The 15,642-nt window shown below is 39.8% G+C and overlaps 1 protein-coding gene across 1 annotated transcript in view; it reads left to right on the top strand.

Annotated features, from left to right (window-relative positions):
- The window catches only part of CNTNAP2 (contactin associated protein 2), a 1,647,636-nt gene that overhangs the window by 1,333,119 nt on the left and 298,875 nt on the right, over nt 1-15,642 (top strand). The window contains exon 14 of the mRNA XM_037889980.2: nt 6,912-7,068. Within this exon, the coding sequence (XP_037745908.1) occupies nt 6,912-7,068 (157 nt within the window). The remainder of the gene's footprint in view (nt 1-6,911; nt 7,069-15,642) is intronic.

The following is a 15,642-nucleotide window of genomic DNA, read 5'->3' as shown; positions in this document are numbered from 1 at the left end:
GAGGTTTTTCGCCTTCTTCTGTAGCATGGGGCAGGGGTCACTTGCTGGAGGATTCTCTGCTCCTTGAAGTCTTTAAACCACGATTTGAGGACTTCAATAGCTCAGACATAGGTGAGAGGTTTTTCGCAGGAGTGGGTGGGTGAGATTCTGTGGCCTGCGTTGTGCAGGAGGTCAAACTAGATGATCATAATGATCCCTTCTGACCTGAGTATCTATGATTCGCACCAGTGCAAATAAGAGCAGAATCTGCCTACAGAGAAGTATTTTCAGTTTTTGCTCTTTTCCCATTGTGAGGCCAGTCAGCAGCTGCATTCTCTTGTGCTACCACTCTCATGACATTAGGCAGGGGCAGTAATCCTACTAAGTGTCCCATCAGCATGGCATTGTTGCTTCCATGTATCACAGGGGCTGGCCATCAGAATATCAATAAACTAAAGTAAAATAAAATAAGCATAAAATTAACTAAATCTTCAGTGTGTACATAATGCAAATTTCATTGGTCATGCACTGAAACTTTGAGAGGTAATTTGCCTATTCAGAAAACACTTAATTGAAATGTGTGTGTTTATTTAACCTGCGAGATTCTCATCATCCTCAAACCAATGTGTTTGACAAATGGTAAATTCTCAGATAGCAGTAACAGCTGAGGGACAAACAGTGTGCACATTATAGTCCAGATTGATTGGACCTACATGGATTAGGGTTGCAGACACACCAAAAGGGCAGTAAAGAGGGGGTAGGTGAGAGTGGGGCCATGGCCCAAGCACCCTCTATGTTTGGAAGCATGGAATCAAGCTGGCATGTTGTACCCTTTCAAACAGTGACAATTATTCCACCAACATCTGCTCCCCAACAAGAATTCTGGCTGAGTCAGCCAGAATTTCTCCTGGAACTACAGCTGTACCGTGGTCATCCTCTCATGTGCATGCACGCACATGTGCGCATGTACACACACACACACACACACAGAGTTCAGGCCATGGCTGAAAACCAAAAGGTAGAGGATAAAATTACTGTATGTTATACTATAGTTTCACACAAAGCCAATAACATAATATGGAAGGTACCCTAAGAATGTTACACACACACAATGGCAGAATTCTACCTGCCCTTACATACACGTTTCCACTAAAACGAATGGAATTCCCACTGTCCCCCCCACCCAACCACACACAGTTCCTATTTAATCCCCATGTTGTCCTATGTAATGTAAGATATACAATAAACTATTTGCATCAATGAAGAAAATGTGCTGTAAAAGTTACAGCTATGTGGTACTGCGAATATTTTAGGAGGACATCTTTGGTCTTACCTTGCCCATAACAAAGATTAGGCAGGCAGTGTATCTCCTGTTGTTTTATGCTTTTCAGTTTACATAGAATTGAACAGAAGAGACCTTTCTAACAAGGAGTTAGAGGTGTATGGATTATGTGTCGGTTAGCGTAACAGTTGTTTGTTCCCTGGTATTTATTACTGAGTTTTTTAACATGCAAGCTATAGTTGGAGCTGTTCTGTAATGAACTCACAGCAAGCAGCTGTTCCTGTTGTGTGTAGAACAAAGGGATCCAGCTTAGTAAATTAATTCTTAATTGTTTGTGGAGACTCAAGGAAGTGTAGTAATTAGAGATGGGCTCTAGCTGCAAAGTTTTCAATAGTCCTCTTTTTTCAGAGGTGCTGTGCCATTGACTTTAATTGGACTTGCAGGTGCTCAGCAGGTCTGAAAGTCGGGTGCTGTGATTTAAAGGTCCTTCTAGAGGGAGTCTACAAGGGATCTGAGAAGGTTTCTGGAATCTACAGGCAGAAAGACTTGGGAATTCTTGCTCTGAGCAAGTTTCAGCTTGTCTCACCCCAGCAAGGACACAGGTTATCTCACTGTGACCATATAGCCATTTGTTTTGGGAACAGAACTGGCAAGGGGCCAAAGTAGATGGTAGTCAGGAGATGCACCAATGGCAGAGGGGAGAGGAGGTGGTAGGCAGTGTTTTGTTGAGGCTCTTTGCAGGGTTAGAAGAAAGCTTAATTAATTATTGGTGTTGTGGAACACAGGTCATTTAGGATCAGTATAGCCATCAGTAATCTTAGGGTTAAGTTCTCAGAGCTGGGTGCTGAGATCTTTTGAATATCTGGTTGCATTAGATAGCTCACATTTAGGAACCTGAGATCTCTCAAAAATGCAGCCCTAATCATGGATGCTAATCACTTTTGAAACAATGGCCCTAAAATGTTAAAGTTAATCACATTTTTATTAATCAATGGTATTTAGAAATAATGAGTTCTATTAAATGTTCAATAGAATACAAAGTGTTCACGTGAAAGTCATACGTTATAAGACTATTCTACTATGTCAGAAATAAATATATTATTGACCGTTATGAGTTCTGTTCATACTACATTAGCTTTGGTGAGAATGTTTTCATATTAAATGAAATGGTTCACAAGAAGATATATTTATCAGATGAGCAAGGAATGGCTTTTTTTTTATGATACTCAAGATCTGTGGGAATATTAAGAGGCTCCCAAAGTCTATTCTCCTTGCCTGAATCTCTTGCTCGAGAAAGTACACTGTCTCTAAAAGAAAACCCTCGTAGCCAGCTGCTTTAAAAACCTAGGATTATTAAGGCGGAAAACCTCAAAAAATTAGGTTAGAGTTAAAGTTTGATTTAACTAAGCATTAAAATGTTCAATTCATTTTCACCAAAGTCCATCCCGGGGGCCATTAGAGGTGCTGGGCCTAGCAGCATAACCAGCAAATGTGCGGAAATTAAATGAGAGATCTGAATCTTTAAAAAATGTGGTTCAAGCCTGGTGCTCCAGCCAAACATTTATACCCATCCTTATGTAGAACCAGCTTTTTCCTTTCACTGTTGAAGTCAGTACTGTTGCTACAAGATGCAACTACCCGCACTTCCGTACATCTGAGGCTGTTGCGCTGCCTCAGACATGATACTTTTGCCCATTCTTCCGACACCAGTAGCCCATCCTGACACCAGTATTGCTCTTCTGCAGCCGATGTCTGGGGACTTGCAAGATGACTTTCCAGTGTAGCGGAAATCAGCGAGGTGGAGTCAGGCTGTAATCTAAGTGTACCTTGCTTTATTTGCGTATATATATACACACCAATCCTGAAATGAAATGGTCAAGCGGCACAGAGGGCCATTCTAGGAATCTCAGCCCAGCACCGAAGCCCCATTCCCAGGAAGCAACCCTGCTTCTGAAGAATTGACACAATCAGAGCTCAAGGCAGAGAGTAAACTCTCCTGCTCCTTACCCAGCTCTTTCTCTCCTGAAGCTGCTTCCTCACAAAACCTGGCACAACCCAAAACTGACAACAATACAGCATGTCTTCCTAAGAGTCAAAGCTTGCTTGCACACTAAGAAAAATAACTTTGAAGACTGTGTAACAGTGCCACCTGGTGATGCCTAGTATAATAATATATTTGACATAAAGAATGTATTATTTATACATGGCTTCTTCCCCTGAGGTTGGGTTTTGTTTTGTTTTTTTGTGGGAGGGGGAGGGTTAACAAAAGTGCATGGCTTTTAAAACTCATCCCAACTACATTAATATCCTTAGCATAATAAGAGATTATGAAATATTCTGATATTTAGAACAATTTCCCCTGATGACTTGATCATCCTTCTTTTTGGAGTTCACTACATCAGTTGTTTAGCTGGTTCCTTTCCCATTAGCACATAAACCTCTCTCCCTAAATAGAAATAAATGCACTGTAAAATGAGAGTGTACACACATCCTGAATGGATGATTATACCAATACAAAATCAGATGGGGCTGGTTGAGGAGAAGAGTGGTTCTTCTTCTAAAGGTAGGGTTGCTGCCATCTGGCAATAAAAATAATGACTTGTCCCATGATGAATCTTCCCTTATTCTTTCCCCCTTCCCTTCTATTTTTCCCTTTTACCCTGTTCAGCCTCTTGGTACATACAGTACCTGATACATTTGTTATACTCTGTGTATTAATATCCTACATGAGTATGGCATCTTTCATCCTGAAGGATCTCATCAAAACTATGGGCAAAAGCTTAACCTCACTTCTTTTGCAGTAGTGGGGTGGAATGGGACAAGATTCATTTGGCTGGCACAGGACAGAATGGTTTAGGCGATGACAAGGGAAATGCAAGGGGAGGTACATCTTACTAGTATTCTAAAAAGCAGTGTTTGTCTTCAGTAATCCGTGATGCTGACTGCAAAATATGCAAATGGGGGTGGGGAATTGGAATGCCCTCTAAATAACAGACCAGAGTCCATTGACTTCAGTGGGACTTAAGCATGTGTATAAGTGCTTTCCTGAATACAGATGTGTTTCTGCATAAGGCAAAAGTCCTTTAATTTTTTATCGATTTATTTAGGAAGTTTTAAAAGGTAAATGTCGGAGACAAAATGATAATCATTACAACAGTGATCAAGACAGCTGCATACAGACTGGGCCAAATTATCTATAAATCAGCATAGCTGCTTTGAAGTCAATAACTCTGAAAAACTACTCTGTCCAAGTTTCCAAACATGTTCTAGATTTAAAACTTAATACCAGCTATCATTAAAAGAATTGTAGCACACGTCATTCCTCCATTCTGTCTTCTGGTTTTCTATTGCACCCATCATTATCGTATTTAAGTGCTACTTTTGCTTTCATCTATTCGGCCATTTGCTTTTTTCCTATTTTAAATAAGTCTGCTTATTTCTGAATTTTTGAATCCTCACTCTCTTTTGAAAAAATTAGGTAATTTTCTTTCCTTTTGGTACTCTAATTAGCAAGCTAGTTTCCTACTGAAGTGCTGATAATGAGGAGCATGCGGTTTTGCTGTATCTGAAAGGTGTGAACAAGCAGAGCTCTGTTTCATTCACAGAACAGCTAATACTAAAGCATTCATAATAGGGTACTTAAATTACAAGCTGTCCTCAAATATGGCAAAATTATGATATAATTTCCAAGTGGCCAAATTGCTGTATCTAGATGCTGCATTAATTAAAATAATTAAAACATAAACTGTTGGAAAACACATTTACCTGTAAAATATCTCTGGTTAAATAAACTTTTTGCAAGCCAAAGCAATGTAACCTCATATCCTAGACATTTTTATAGCAGCTTTGAAATGATGCTAGAATAGTCACACAACATATCCCTCTATAACCCTCAGCATTTTTAATATCTTTCAATGATAATCAAGTCACAGAAGCTAAAATGACCAATTTAGATCCTAGAATGGAGTCAGTCTATTACCATATCCATTACTGTTGCTGTGAAGTTCGGAGTGACTATGCTGTGCAGCATAACAATCATAAAGCCCTAGGTGATTACTGCTTTTTCACATTACTGTATATTCAATAATGGGACTCTTGTATTATGTTTAACAATTCAAAAGCATTAAATAGAGTGATTTTATTTTGAGGAGGGATTTTATTTGGTTGCTCTCCTGTCACAGAATTTAGTCCTCTCTGGGGCTCAGTGTGGTTTACTTTTAACACGTCTGGAGGATAGAAGAAGATTTACAGTGTGGAGGATGGAATTACATTGTCCGGTGAATGTTTTTAGGGTTATGGATGCAGTTTCAGCTTGTACATGCACGTGTGCAAAGCACAACAATTAAATGATTAAAGCCTTTCAGTTTTATTTCTAAGAAGAAAAACTGCATGGAACATTAAGGAGGATTTTACTTTTGAAAAGCTTAATAAGTAAAATATTTAGAAGTGGCCTCATTTCATTTAAGTGGAATATATTATTTATGGTACATTACTGGGAGGAATATTTTTCTTAAGTAGTAGTTATGTAAACCAAGTTCTATGATACTGTTGTAGCTTGGATGAAATCAGTGGATGGAACTCTCTGAACTGTATAGAATTATTCACATGCTTTAAAGTCATACTTAAGTATTTTGCCAAACTGGGGCTTTGAACAGGGTCATCTCTGCTAAGAATACTTTTCAGTACAGAAAATAGGGTTCTCTTCATCTGAGAGTAATGGGTTCGGTTGTCCAGCAATATTATGTGGAAATGTACAGTAATATGGGAAAATTTAAGGTTACAGACTTTGTGCCAAGTAGTATAAATATATCACAGGACAGGGTCTATGCAATGGAAAAGCTGGGGAAAGTTGAGATCTCCTTGCAAAGACTAACTTTTTAACTGATTTGTGTCTTAACAGGAGTCCAGGAACACCTATTTAAAATTTGTTTTTGGCTAAGTAGTCACTGAATGGTGTAAAAAGAAAAGGAGTACTTGTGGCACCTTAGAGACTAACAAATTTATTTGAGCGTAAGCTTTTGTGAGCTACAGCTCACTTCATCAGAAAGCTTATGCTCAAATAAATTTGTTAGTCTCTAAGGTGCCACAAGTTCTCCTTTTCTTTTTGCAAATACAGACTAACACGGCTGCTACTCTGAAACCTGTCATTATGGATGGTGTAGGTGTTTATTTTCCAGTGAAAACAAATTAGTTTCCAGTGAGGTGTTATTTTTAAAACAAAACAAAAACAAATACATATTCTCCTACAGTAGCTGTAGCCCAGACATTGCATCATCTGTCTAATGCATAAGAACTGGAATTTGAGATTGACGTGAACCCTTCCAGCCTGTTAAACTGTTCTTAGTTTATACAATAAAAACAAAGAGCATAAATAGCAAAAAGCAAAATAGATTTTAAAAGTTTCAAGTTGTATAATAGAAGGTGGTATGAGTACAGATAAAAATGTGGTTTTAATCTGACCGTGTCCTTTAAATTGCAGTGGAATGTCTGTTCATTTATGATGGATATGTTGCTTTTCCAGCTGTGTGAAATGACTTTCCAGCTATGTGTTGTTAACACCATTTACATATTAGACAATGTATTCAGCTATGTGGCATTGTGGACCCCATCACCTTTGATGCATCTAACCTTCCATTCTTGTTGTTTGCAGATGGGAATCCATACACCTGGTGGGTTGGAAAAGCCAATGAGAAGCACTATTATTGGGGTGGCTCTGGACCGGGCATTCAGAAATGTGCCTGTGGCATTGAACGCAATTGTACTGATGCCAAATACTACTGCAACTGTGATGCTGATGCTAAACAATGGTAAGCGTGTTGTTAAAAATATTACCAAAATTCTGGCTAGCCATGGTTCTATGGTCTTGCCCCTCACTTCTTAAATGTTTTTTTATGAAATCTGATACTCTTAAATTGCTACAGTTTGTTAATTAGTTCTTTACTATGCTGAACACAAATAGCTTCAAGCCATTGGTTCCCTGCTTCCCTACTATTTTTTTTCCTGAATCAATTTGCCCCTATCAGTAAGAAGTAGACCTAGGGTGGCTTCTTCTATGGCTAGAGTCCTTATTTTCTGCATCATAAAGTTCAGTAATTTAGGAAACTTTTATGATGCACATTTGGCTGTATTTGTTATCCAACAGCCATGTGGTTAATGACACAATAAGATTCCACATGATATGGTAATACTATGCAATTCAGGAGGAGAATGGCCAGCCTCTCTCAATAACTTTTAAATTTATTGGCATGGCTGTGAGGGGTTTTTTTAAGTGTTTGTTTGTAAAATATAAATACAGATCTTTTTGTGACCATCAGTATTACAAAATACCTGTCTGTTCTATTTCTATAATGTCAGACTCCATGGTACCTAAGCAACATATGTATCTATTGTATAAAAATAAACTCCCCTGAAAAAGGCTAAAATTACAAAGTCAAACACTCATAAGTAAGGCTGTGATTATGTCATGGAGGTAGTCACGGAAGTCACAGAATCTGTGACTTCTAGAGATCTCCGTGATATTTTGTGCCCCGGGGCTGGAGCTGTCAGCAGGCATCTGTGCAGCTCTCAGCCCTAGCAGCTCCTAGCCACCAGCAGCAGGGGGACCCCAGAGCTCCCAGTCCCCGCGGGCATGGGGGGACCCCAGAGCTCCTAGCTGCCAAGGGTGGCAGGGCGACCCTGGAGCTCTCACTTGCTGCGGGTGGCAGAAGCCCCTGCACAGCTGCCAATCTGGGACAGGCGGCGAGGGGCACACCCGCAGCGGCTCAGGCACTGTGAGTGCTCGACCCTCCTCCCTCCCCATTGTGTCACGGATATTTTTAGTAAAAATCATGGACAGGTCAAGGGCAATCATGAATTTTTGTTTATTGCCCTTGACCTGTTTGTGATTTTTACTAAAAATATCCATGACAAAATCTGAGCCTTACTCATAAGTTAGGAACAGCCAGAACTGAGGCTGCCCATGTAACCTTCATTCATCCTTCTTGTGCAGATCTATTATGATAGTTTTTAATTACTTCATAATGTACTTTTTTCCTATAGAATGCATGGTGCTAATATCAGATCAGAGTTCTGTAGTGAATAATTGTTCCTCTGTAGGAAGAACAATTGTAGGGAAAGTCCCACTTAGTCATTCGGAAAACAACATGTGTTTCCCTAAACTTGTTCTTGGAAGCAGCTAAACTGTTTTTACTGAATCTTTTTAAAACCATAGGAAGAGTTGGCAGTAACATTTGGTATAGCATATTTTAATTTAATCTGTTTACAAATTTAATCTCTCTGTTTACAGATTTTGTTTTTCACGCTTCTTTTTTTGTTATAGTAATGCTTTACAATAAACACCAAGCAAACTTCTTTTCTTTATAGGAAGGATGAATCTTGGTCTAACCTAAAGAACTTTTCTTCCCTCTTTTTTTATAGTTAAGAAGTTTGTTAAGTATAATTGTTTCTCTCTTTTGTCATGTCTTGGAATATACAGTAATCAATAAGATTCTTACTTTTATGAGCATATTTTACATTGGTAGCCACATGTTGGTATTTGAATCAGTCGTTCATTTAATTTAGTAATTCATCAGACTATTCATGAATGGTGATGTGATATGGCTGGGATAAATATAGGGAATGAAGTATGAAGAATACACAATGGGAACATTAGAGGAATATTTGTAGGATCTGCAAGAATGATATTCTAGGATGGGGGTGGAAAATCAAACAAAGAAATACTGGTTTCATAGTAAGCTTAGGAAATGCTGGGGTAATATGGTGTGAGGCATGTTACAGGATGAGCAATAGAACACTACAGAGATAAAGAAAGAGAAGTCAATACTAGACAGAGATAGTAGTCAGGATATGATGCAGAGCTGGGGAGCTAGGATTACACAGAGGGAAGAGAAATAGCAAGCCATGCAGGAGACACTGACTGGAACACCAGCTAGATGTTCTAGTGTAGGAGCAGAGAGCTATGGTAATGACACAAGAAAGATATTGTCATAATAAGGAAAATGATGCAATTTCAGACATCTGTGCTTTTTCTTTGCTCGAGGCAATGACAGTGTGCCCATGTATAGCAGTTTCCATGTACTGTACAGTATATTAACTAATGCATCATTTGCTCTGAAGGAAATGTGCAGGGAAATAACTGACTATTGGCCTTCACTTGTGGCCTCCATTCCTCAGATCCCGTGATAGTTGGAGTTTTTGGCATATTTCAGAAAGGGGCTCCCACAAAATCTCACCCTCCTCCCCGTTAGCGTGTGTGCCAAGGGTACAGAGTGGTGGATTTTATTCATTTTGTTTCCAATATGAAACAAATTATTTACTTAAATAACCATAACCAAGAAAAGAGACAACACCATTTGATAAGCAAGCTGTACTTTGCATTACATTTTACATTACATTACAAACCATTACAATTATTTTTTATGGGAACTGTTCCAAGTATCTATTAGTACAGTGTAATGTTCAATGTGTGTCATCAGAAGCAGGGATGAAGTTCTTGTAGGAGAGACTGGAGGCAATGTCCTCTAGATTTTTTTTTTGAATGCACATCTTTTGGTGCCATCTAATCCATGCCAAAGTCAAAACATTTGCTTTTCAGAAGTATTTTGTTGAGCCTCTGGGATGAGACACCTTTGACCAGGATGACTTAGCAGTATCTGGAGATCAGCCCAACTTTCCATTCAATTTAGTGGTGACAGAATGTTAACAGGGGCCCCCAATGCATCATTGTTCAACTTTCAGTTTCAGGCAGCAAAGCAGGTTTCTGAGTTGGGTCTTTCCCGAATTTTGAAACTAATGGCTGTAATTAGGGAGTGACTGGAACAAGAAGCCAGGAAAAGGGGAAACTGAGGCTTGGGGGGGGCATGACTGGAAGCTGAAGGAGAAGAGGAGAGACAGATTGGACGAGGAGCCAGGACGGGGAGGCTGGTTGTAGCTGGACAAGGAGACTAGGAGGATGGCGAGATATGCAGTTACTGTGGGAGACTGGGCCTTGGAAGGAGAGCCCAGAGTGGAAGACTAAGTATGGTGGGGCAAGGGGAGTGGGGCTGGGATGCAAAGCCTGCAGAGTAAAGATTGGGATTAATTAGGCAAAAAGAGTGGGATTTGTATGATGATCCAGGGGTGGGAAAGAGACAGGACTGGGGTAGGGATAGGTTGGACAGAATGGGACACAAGGTGGAATAGGGAGAAGAGTCATAGCACATGCTTCTCTCCAGAGTCTGCAATGGAACCCAAGATTCCAGAGTCTCACCATTCCTTTGCAGTCAATAAAATACATGTGAAATCCACTGACAAAGTGAGTATTGCATCCCCTTCTGGTCCACGCAGAGGATGATAACATAGTACTCCTACCAGTTCCTCCATTAACGCAACTGGCAGAGGTCTGTGTGGTGAATTTAAAGATTCTTGTCCTTCTGATGAACAATGTGGGTATCAATATGATGTCACATCATGGAATTTCTGGGAATTTTTTCATTTTCCTTTAAAAAAAAAAAACAAAAAAACGCTGAGCCATTCCATACACAAACGTAATTAAAAGAATATTAAGATTACAAAGTTAACTACTCAAAATTTAGGAAAAGCCAGAATTAAGATAGCCTGTGAAACCTGAGTTTGTCCCTCTTGTGCATATGCATCGTGAAGTGTTTAATTACGTGATTATATACTATATTTTTCTATAGGATTCCTGCTCATTCAGTGCTCATGATGGACCTGTTCTGGGATGTGTAGTAAAGGAGGATGTTGCCTTTAGGACCCCTGCCTTGTTTGTTGCAGAAGTTGGTGTGTAGTGAATGAAGCAGGGAATTGCAGGAAGAGGAAGGACCGTCTCATGGTCAATGCCATTGAATGCTGCCCTGGAGAACTGGATTCTATCCCTGCCTCTGCCACAGAGCTTCCTATGTGATGCTGGGCAAGTTACTTCAACCAAGTAACTTTTAACAGGTTGTCAATATTTGTGTGTTCCTCCTTTTCTGGGTGCCCAGTTTAAGACATGGGGGTCTGATTTGCAGACTAAGCTATATATGAAGTCAATGGGAGTTGTACTTTGAACATACAAAGTGCTATATAATTCTAAGCACTCTGAAAAGTCAGATCCTAGGTGTCTCAAACTGGGCACCCAAAATTAGTGAACACTTTACCTTAATTCCTCTTTTCCCCAACTGTAAGAAGGGCATATTATCACAGGGATGTTGTGAAGATAAATTAATTCATGTCTGTGAAGCACTCAGATACTATAGTGATGAGCACCATAGAAAAGCCCCTGAGGAAAGTAAGTATTCTGTATTCAGAGCTAGGTTTGAATAGTGTGCAGTAAATAAGGCCACTGAACAATGAAGATAAAACAAAATATTTAATAGCTGCTCACTGAAGGAGCACGGTCCATCCTGTGCACTGAATGGGGCAAAGGTCCTGGGAGAAAAAAGTATGTAACGATGCAATTAAAGACTGTATCATAATACATATGTAAAAGGGGGCTGAACTAAGGTTGCTCGGGCAACTGTAATTCTTACATTTCCTAAGTTTTGAGTGCTTAACTTTGAAACTTTAATATTCTTTTAACGTAGTTATTTTGTGTATAATATTAAATAGTGTGGAGTCTTTAATGTACTGTACTTGCTATACAGTGATGTTCAAAGGGTAATGTGGGCAGTGCCCTCTATATGCACTAGACAAGGTACCTGTGGATTTTAAAAGCTAACTTTGATTTTCTCTGCTTTTATTTTGTATCATAGCCCTGATGCCACCTAAACCTGGATGGTTTCTGTGTTAATGTTTTTAGAAGCACTAAAAATTGCTGATAAAGCAAGTGTAGGAGAAATGAACAGTGTAAACCACATAAATGAACTGAAGACTTCAGAAGATGTAAAATAGGACATAAAGTTACAATAAAGTTATCTACAGTGGCTATATGTATGTAATGGGGCCTGCCTAACCTAAATAAATAAATGCATAGTTAGGATTAGTCATAAAGCTGTAATGATGTATAGACTCCTAGACTTTAACGTCTGAAGGGAGCCTCATGATCATCTGGATAACTGTTCACAAGATAGCTTAACATTTGTGGTTTACATGCGAAGCTCATTGATAGTTTAAAAATTCTAGACCTTAAAGGGTCTAATTTAGACCCACCAGTGAATTTAGATGCCGCTTTGTATTTGTTTTAATGTTGCTTGCACTTCAGACAGCAGGTGACACTCCTAAGTGCATGAAATGAAAGAGTGATTCTCTGTGGATTGTAAACTTGGGTGAATTGCAGACTCCCAACTGGGGTTTTAAAAAGCACTCAGACTGAATGTTGTGGATTTATAATTTATTTATATTTTATTCCCTATTTTGCAGCCTCTGTTTTCACCTCCTGGTTTAAGACATGCTGCTGCGATGATATCACAAACAGTGCCATCAGAGCAACGCAAAGGAGAAAGTTACAGATTACACACACACACACACACACACACACACACACACACACACACAGAGTCTCAGCCTTTGAGACAGTATTAGAAGCCTGTTCACAGGAGCAGAAAAAAGCATTATGCAGCCACCCGAAGGAAAGCAAATGAACAAGTGCTGCCTGGCAGTTTGCCCCAGCTTTGCTACTTAGCAGAAGCTGAAGTGGATGTGCAGGCCACTTACAGCTCCTCTCCTGCTTTGGCCAGCCCTTACACCATCACTTCCGCCTTGCAGATAGGTTCTTCCCATCAGCCAGGCAGCGTTTGACAGATTTGTCCCCATCTCTCTCCCATCCAAGTGGAGCGGAAGAGAGGGCACAGACGACAGTGGATAGTTTGGCTGTGGATTCAGCAGACATAATTGTGCTCAGTAGCAGCCCCTAGTGGTCAGTGGCTATAACAATGGATCATAGTTAGGCTTGGTAGAATTTGATTTTTATTTTATGATTTTGACAGATAGTAGTTTATTTTTAAGCATTTTTTTCTGATTTTTATCAATTTAAATTTTCATAGTTGTGGGAAATTAGAGGAGGGAAGGGTCAGACAAAAACTACTTAATGACAGTAGACAATCAGATTCAACAAGTTAAAGCTTCTAACACAAATTCTCAACCTCACACGTTAATATATTAAGTAAATATCCCTAGATCAAACTCTAATAAGTTCTTAAGCAGCATTTTTCTTACTTTTCCTATCTGTAAATTTCAGTTATTATTGATAGAAATATTTTTTTCAATCAGTGTTTGTGCGTTTGGTGAAATCAACATTGACTGACATGGACTACTAAAAATCTAATGCTTCTAAGACTAATCATAGCACAAAAGCTGTCTGGCACAGGGATTGTATCTTCATATGTGTTTGTGCGGTGCCTAGTACAATGGGGTCTCAATAGTGATTGAGATCTCTGAATGCTACTGCAGTGTAAATATTAAGTAATAATAAAAGTTGCAGTGCTGCACAAGGAGAGAAAACCAGACACAGAAAGGATAGGGTTGCAAGTGCTTCACCTTCTGCTTTAATTAAGTTAACATTGATCTCAGTGAAGTACCTATTATTTGTGCCTGCTATGAAATTACACTTTATATAAGTGAACCAGATTGCATGAAAAGGGTTCAGCTTGCTTGGTCTAACAAAGGTCACTCATTCAAGAGCTTATAGTCAATGCTTAATGACAAGACTGAGCCTTGGTCTCAGGAGGATAAACAGTCTACCTACCCTGTAAAGTCATTTGCTACTGTTGTCTGCATCAAGTGCTTCCTTAAGCAACTGCTAGACGGAGCTTTCCTAGATTGAATATTGTTAGATTAAATGCATTACGTTTCTTACACTAAACACTATTATTATTTATATGGTATCATGTCACTGAAGAGATAGACAAGCTGTACTAAACAAGTAACTAAGTACCTATCCCAGAAGCTGTGAGGTAGGTCAGTTTGTTGGTTTTGAATAGCAACCATCATCATATTTTATAAGAAGACGGTATGAGTTAGTGCAGTACAATACACATAGAATAAGGACTGTGTGTAGTACAGTCTTTACAGACGGGTATAGCATGGCTAGGGTTGATGAATATTGATTTGGGATGCTGATTTTTTGAGAAGTGTTTGGTGGTCTTGGAGAAGATGAGAGTAGCAACCACAAAGAATTAGAGCCAGGTTGGAGAGGTGTGGGTAATGTCTATGAGAAAAGTGGTGGTTTCCAAACTGACAATGAATCAGACAAATGTCAGTATTGGGGAACAAATGAAGGGAAATCACACTGGGATGTCACTAAAGCAAAAGTAAATTGTTGATGAAGTAATTTGGGACCACTTTATCATCAGTGCTCTTGACTCTGGGAATAAATCAAGTGGCTGCAGCAAGCCTAATTTTCTTGTTTATCCTCAGTCACACTTTGGAAATCAAAGCTTCTTCCTCCAGTGTCTTTGCAAAATTCTCTTTTATTTGTGTAAAGTATTTGACAAAGCACTCTACAGCATACAACATTCCTTTACTTAATAACTTCAATCACTAAGGTTTACATGTGATGTGCATTAGTGGTTGGAATAGGGACCAGGTGCTGGTATTCAGGTTCTGTTCATGGCTGTGTCAATGACTCACTGTCTGACCTTGGGCAAATAACTTAAGGACAGATTTTCAAAGGTATTTAGGTACCTAAAGATGCAGATAGGTGCCTAATGGGATTTTCAAAAGTTCCTAAGCATTGAAATCAATGGCTCTTAGGAGCCAAACTCACTTACGGTTTGTCTACCTGAGGATACTCAGAAAAAACTAATCTGAGTTCACTTTTAAAGTGAATTAGTAAACAACATTAAACTTCTGTGTGGACATTCTTGTTCAGAATTAAAGTGGCTTTAATTCACTTTGAGAATGAAGTAAACTGAATCAAATTAAGGCCACTTTAATTCTGAATAAAAGTGTTCACATAGGGATTTGATGTGGTTTAACTAATCCACTTTAAATTGACACCTTTGCTTAATTCTGATTAATTTTCCTGAGTGTCCCTGTGTAGACAAACCCATAGTTGCTTTTGAAAATCCCATTAAGCACCTATTTACATCGTTAGCCATCCAAATATCTTTGTAAATCTGACCCTTAGCTCAGGGGTGGGCAAACTACGGCCTGTGGGCCGGATCTGGCCTGCGGGATTGCCCCCAGTGGTGCCACAGGCACTGCGCCGCTCTCAGAAGCGGCCGGCACCATGTCCCTGGAGCCCCGGCGGGGGGTCGGAGGGCTCCGTGTGTTGCCCTTGCCTCCAGGCACCGCCCCCCGCAGCTCCCTTTGGCTGGGAATGGGGAACCATGGCCAATGGGAGCTTTGGGGGAGGTACCTGGAGGCGTGGCAAGGGCAGCGCGCAGAGCCCTGTGCCCAGGGGTGAAAGTAAGTCTAGGGACTTACCGGTACGGGGCTGGGCCCGGCCCAGCTCTGGTCCCCAG

The sequence above is a fragment of the Chelonia mydas genome, chromosome 2, assembly GCF_015237465.2.
Source record: "Chelonia mydas isolate rCheMyd1 chromosome 2, rCheMyd1.pri.v2, whole genome shotgun sequence".
NCBI lineage: Eukaryota > Metazoa > Chordata > Testudines > Cheloniidae > Chelonia > Chelonia mydas.
Note: the sequence above shows the minus strand (reverse complement) of the source record. Positions and strands in the feature narration are given on the sequence as shown.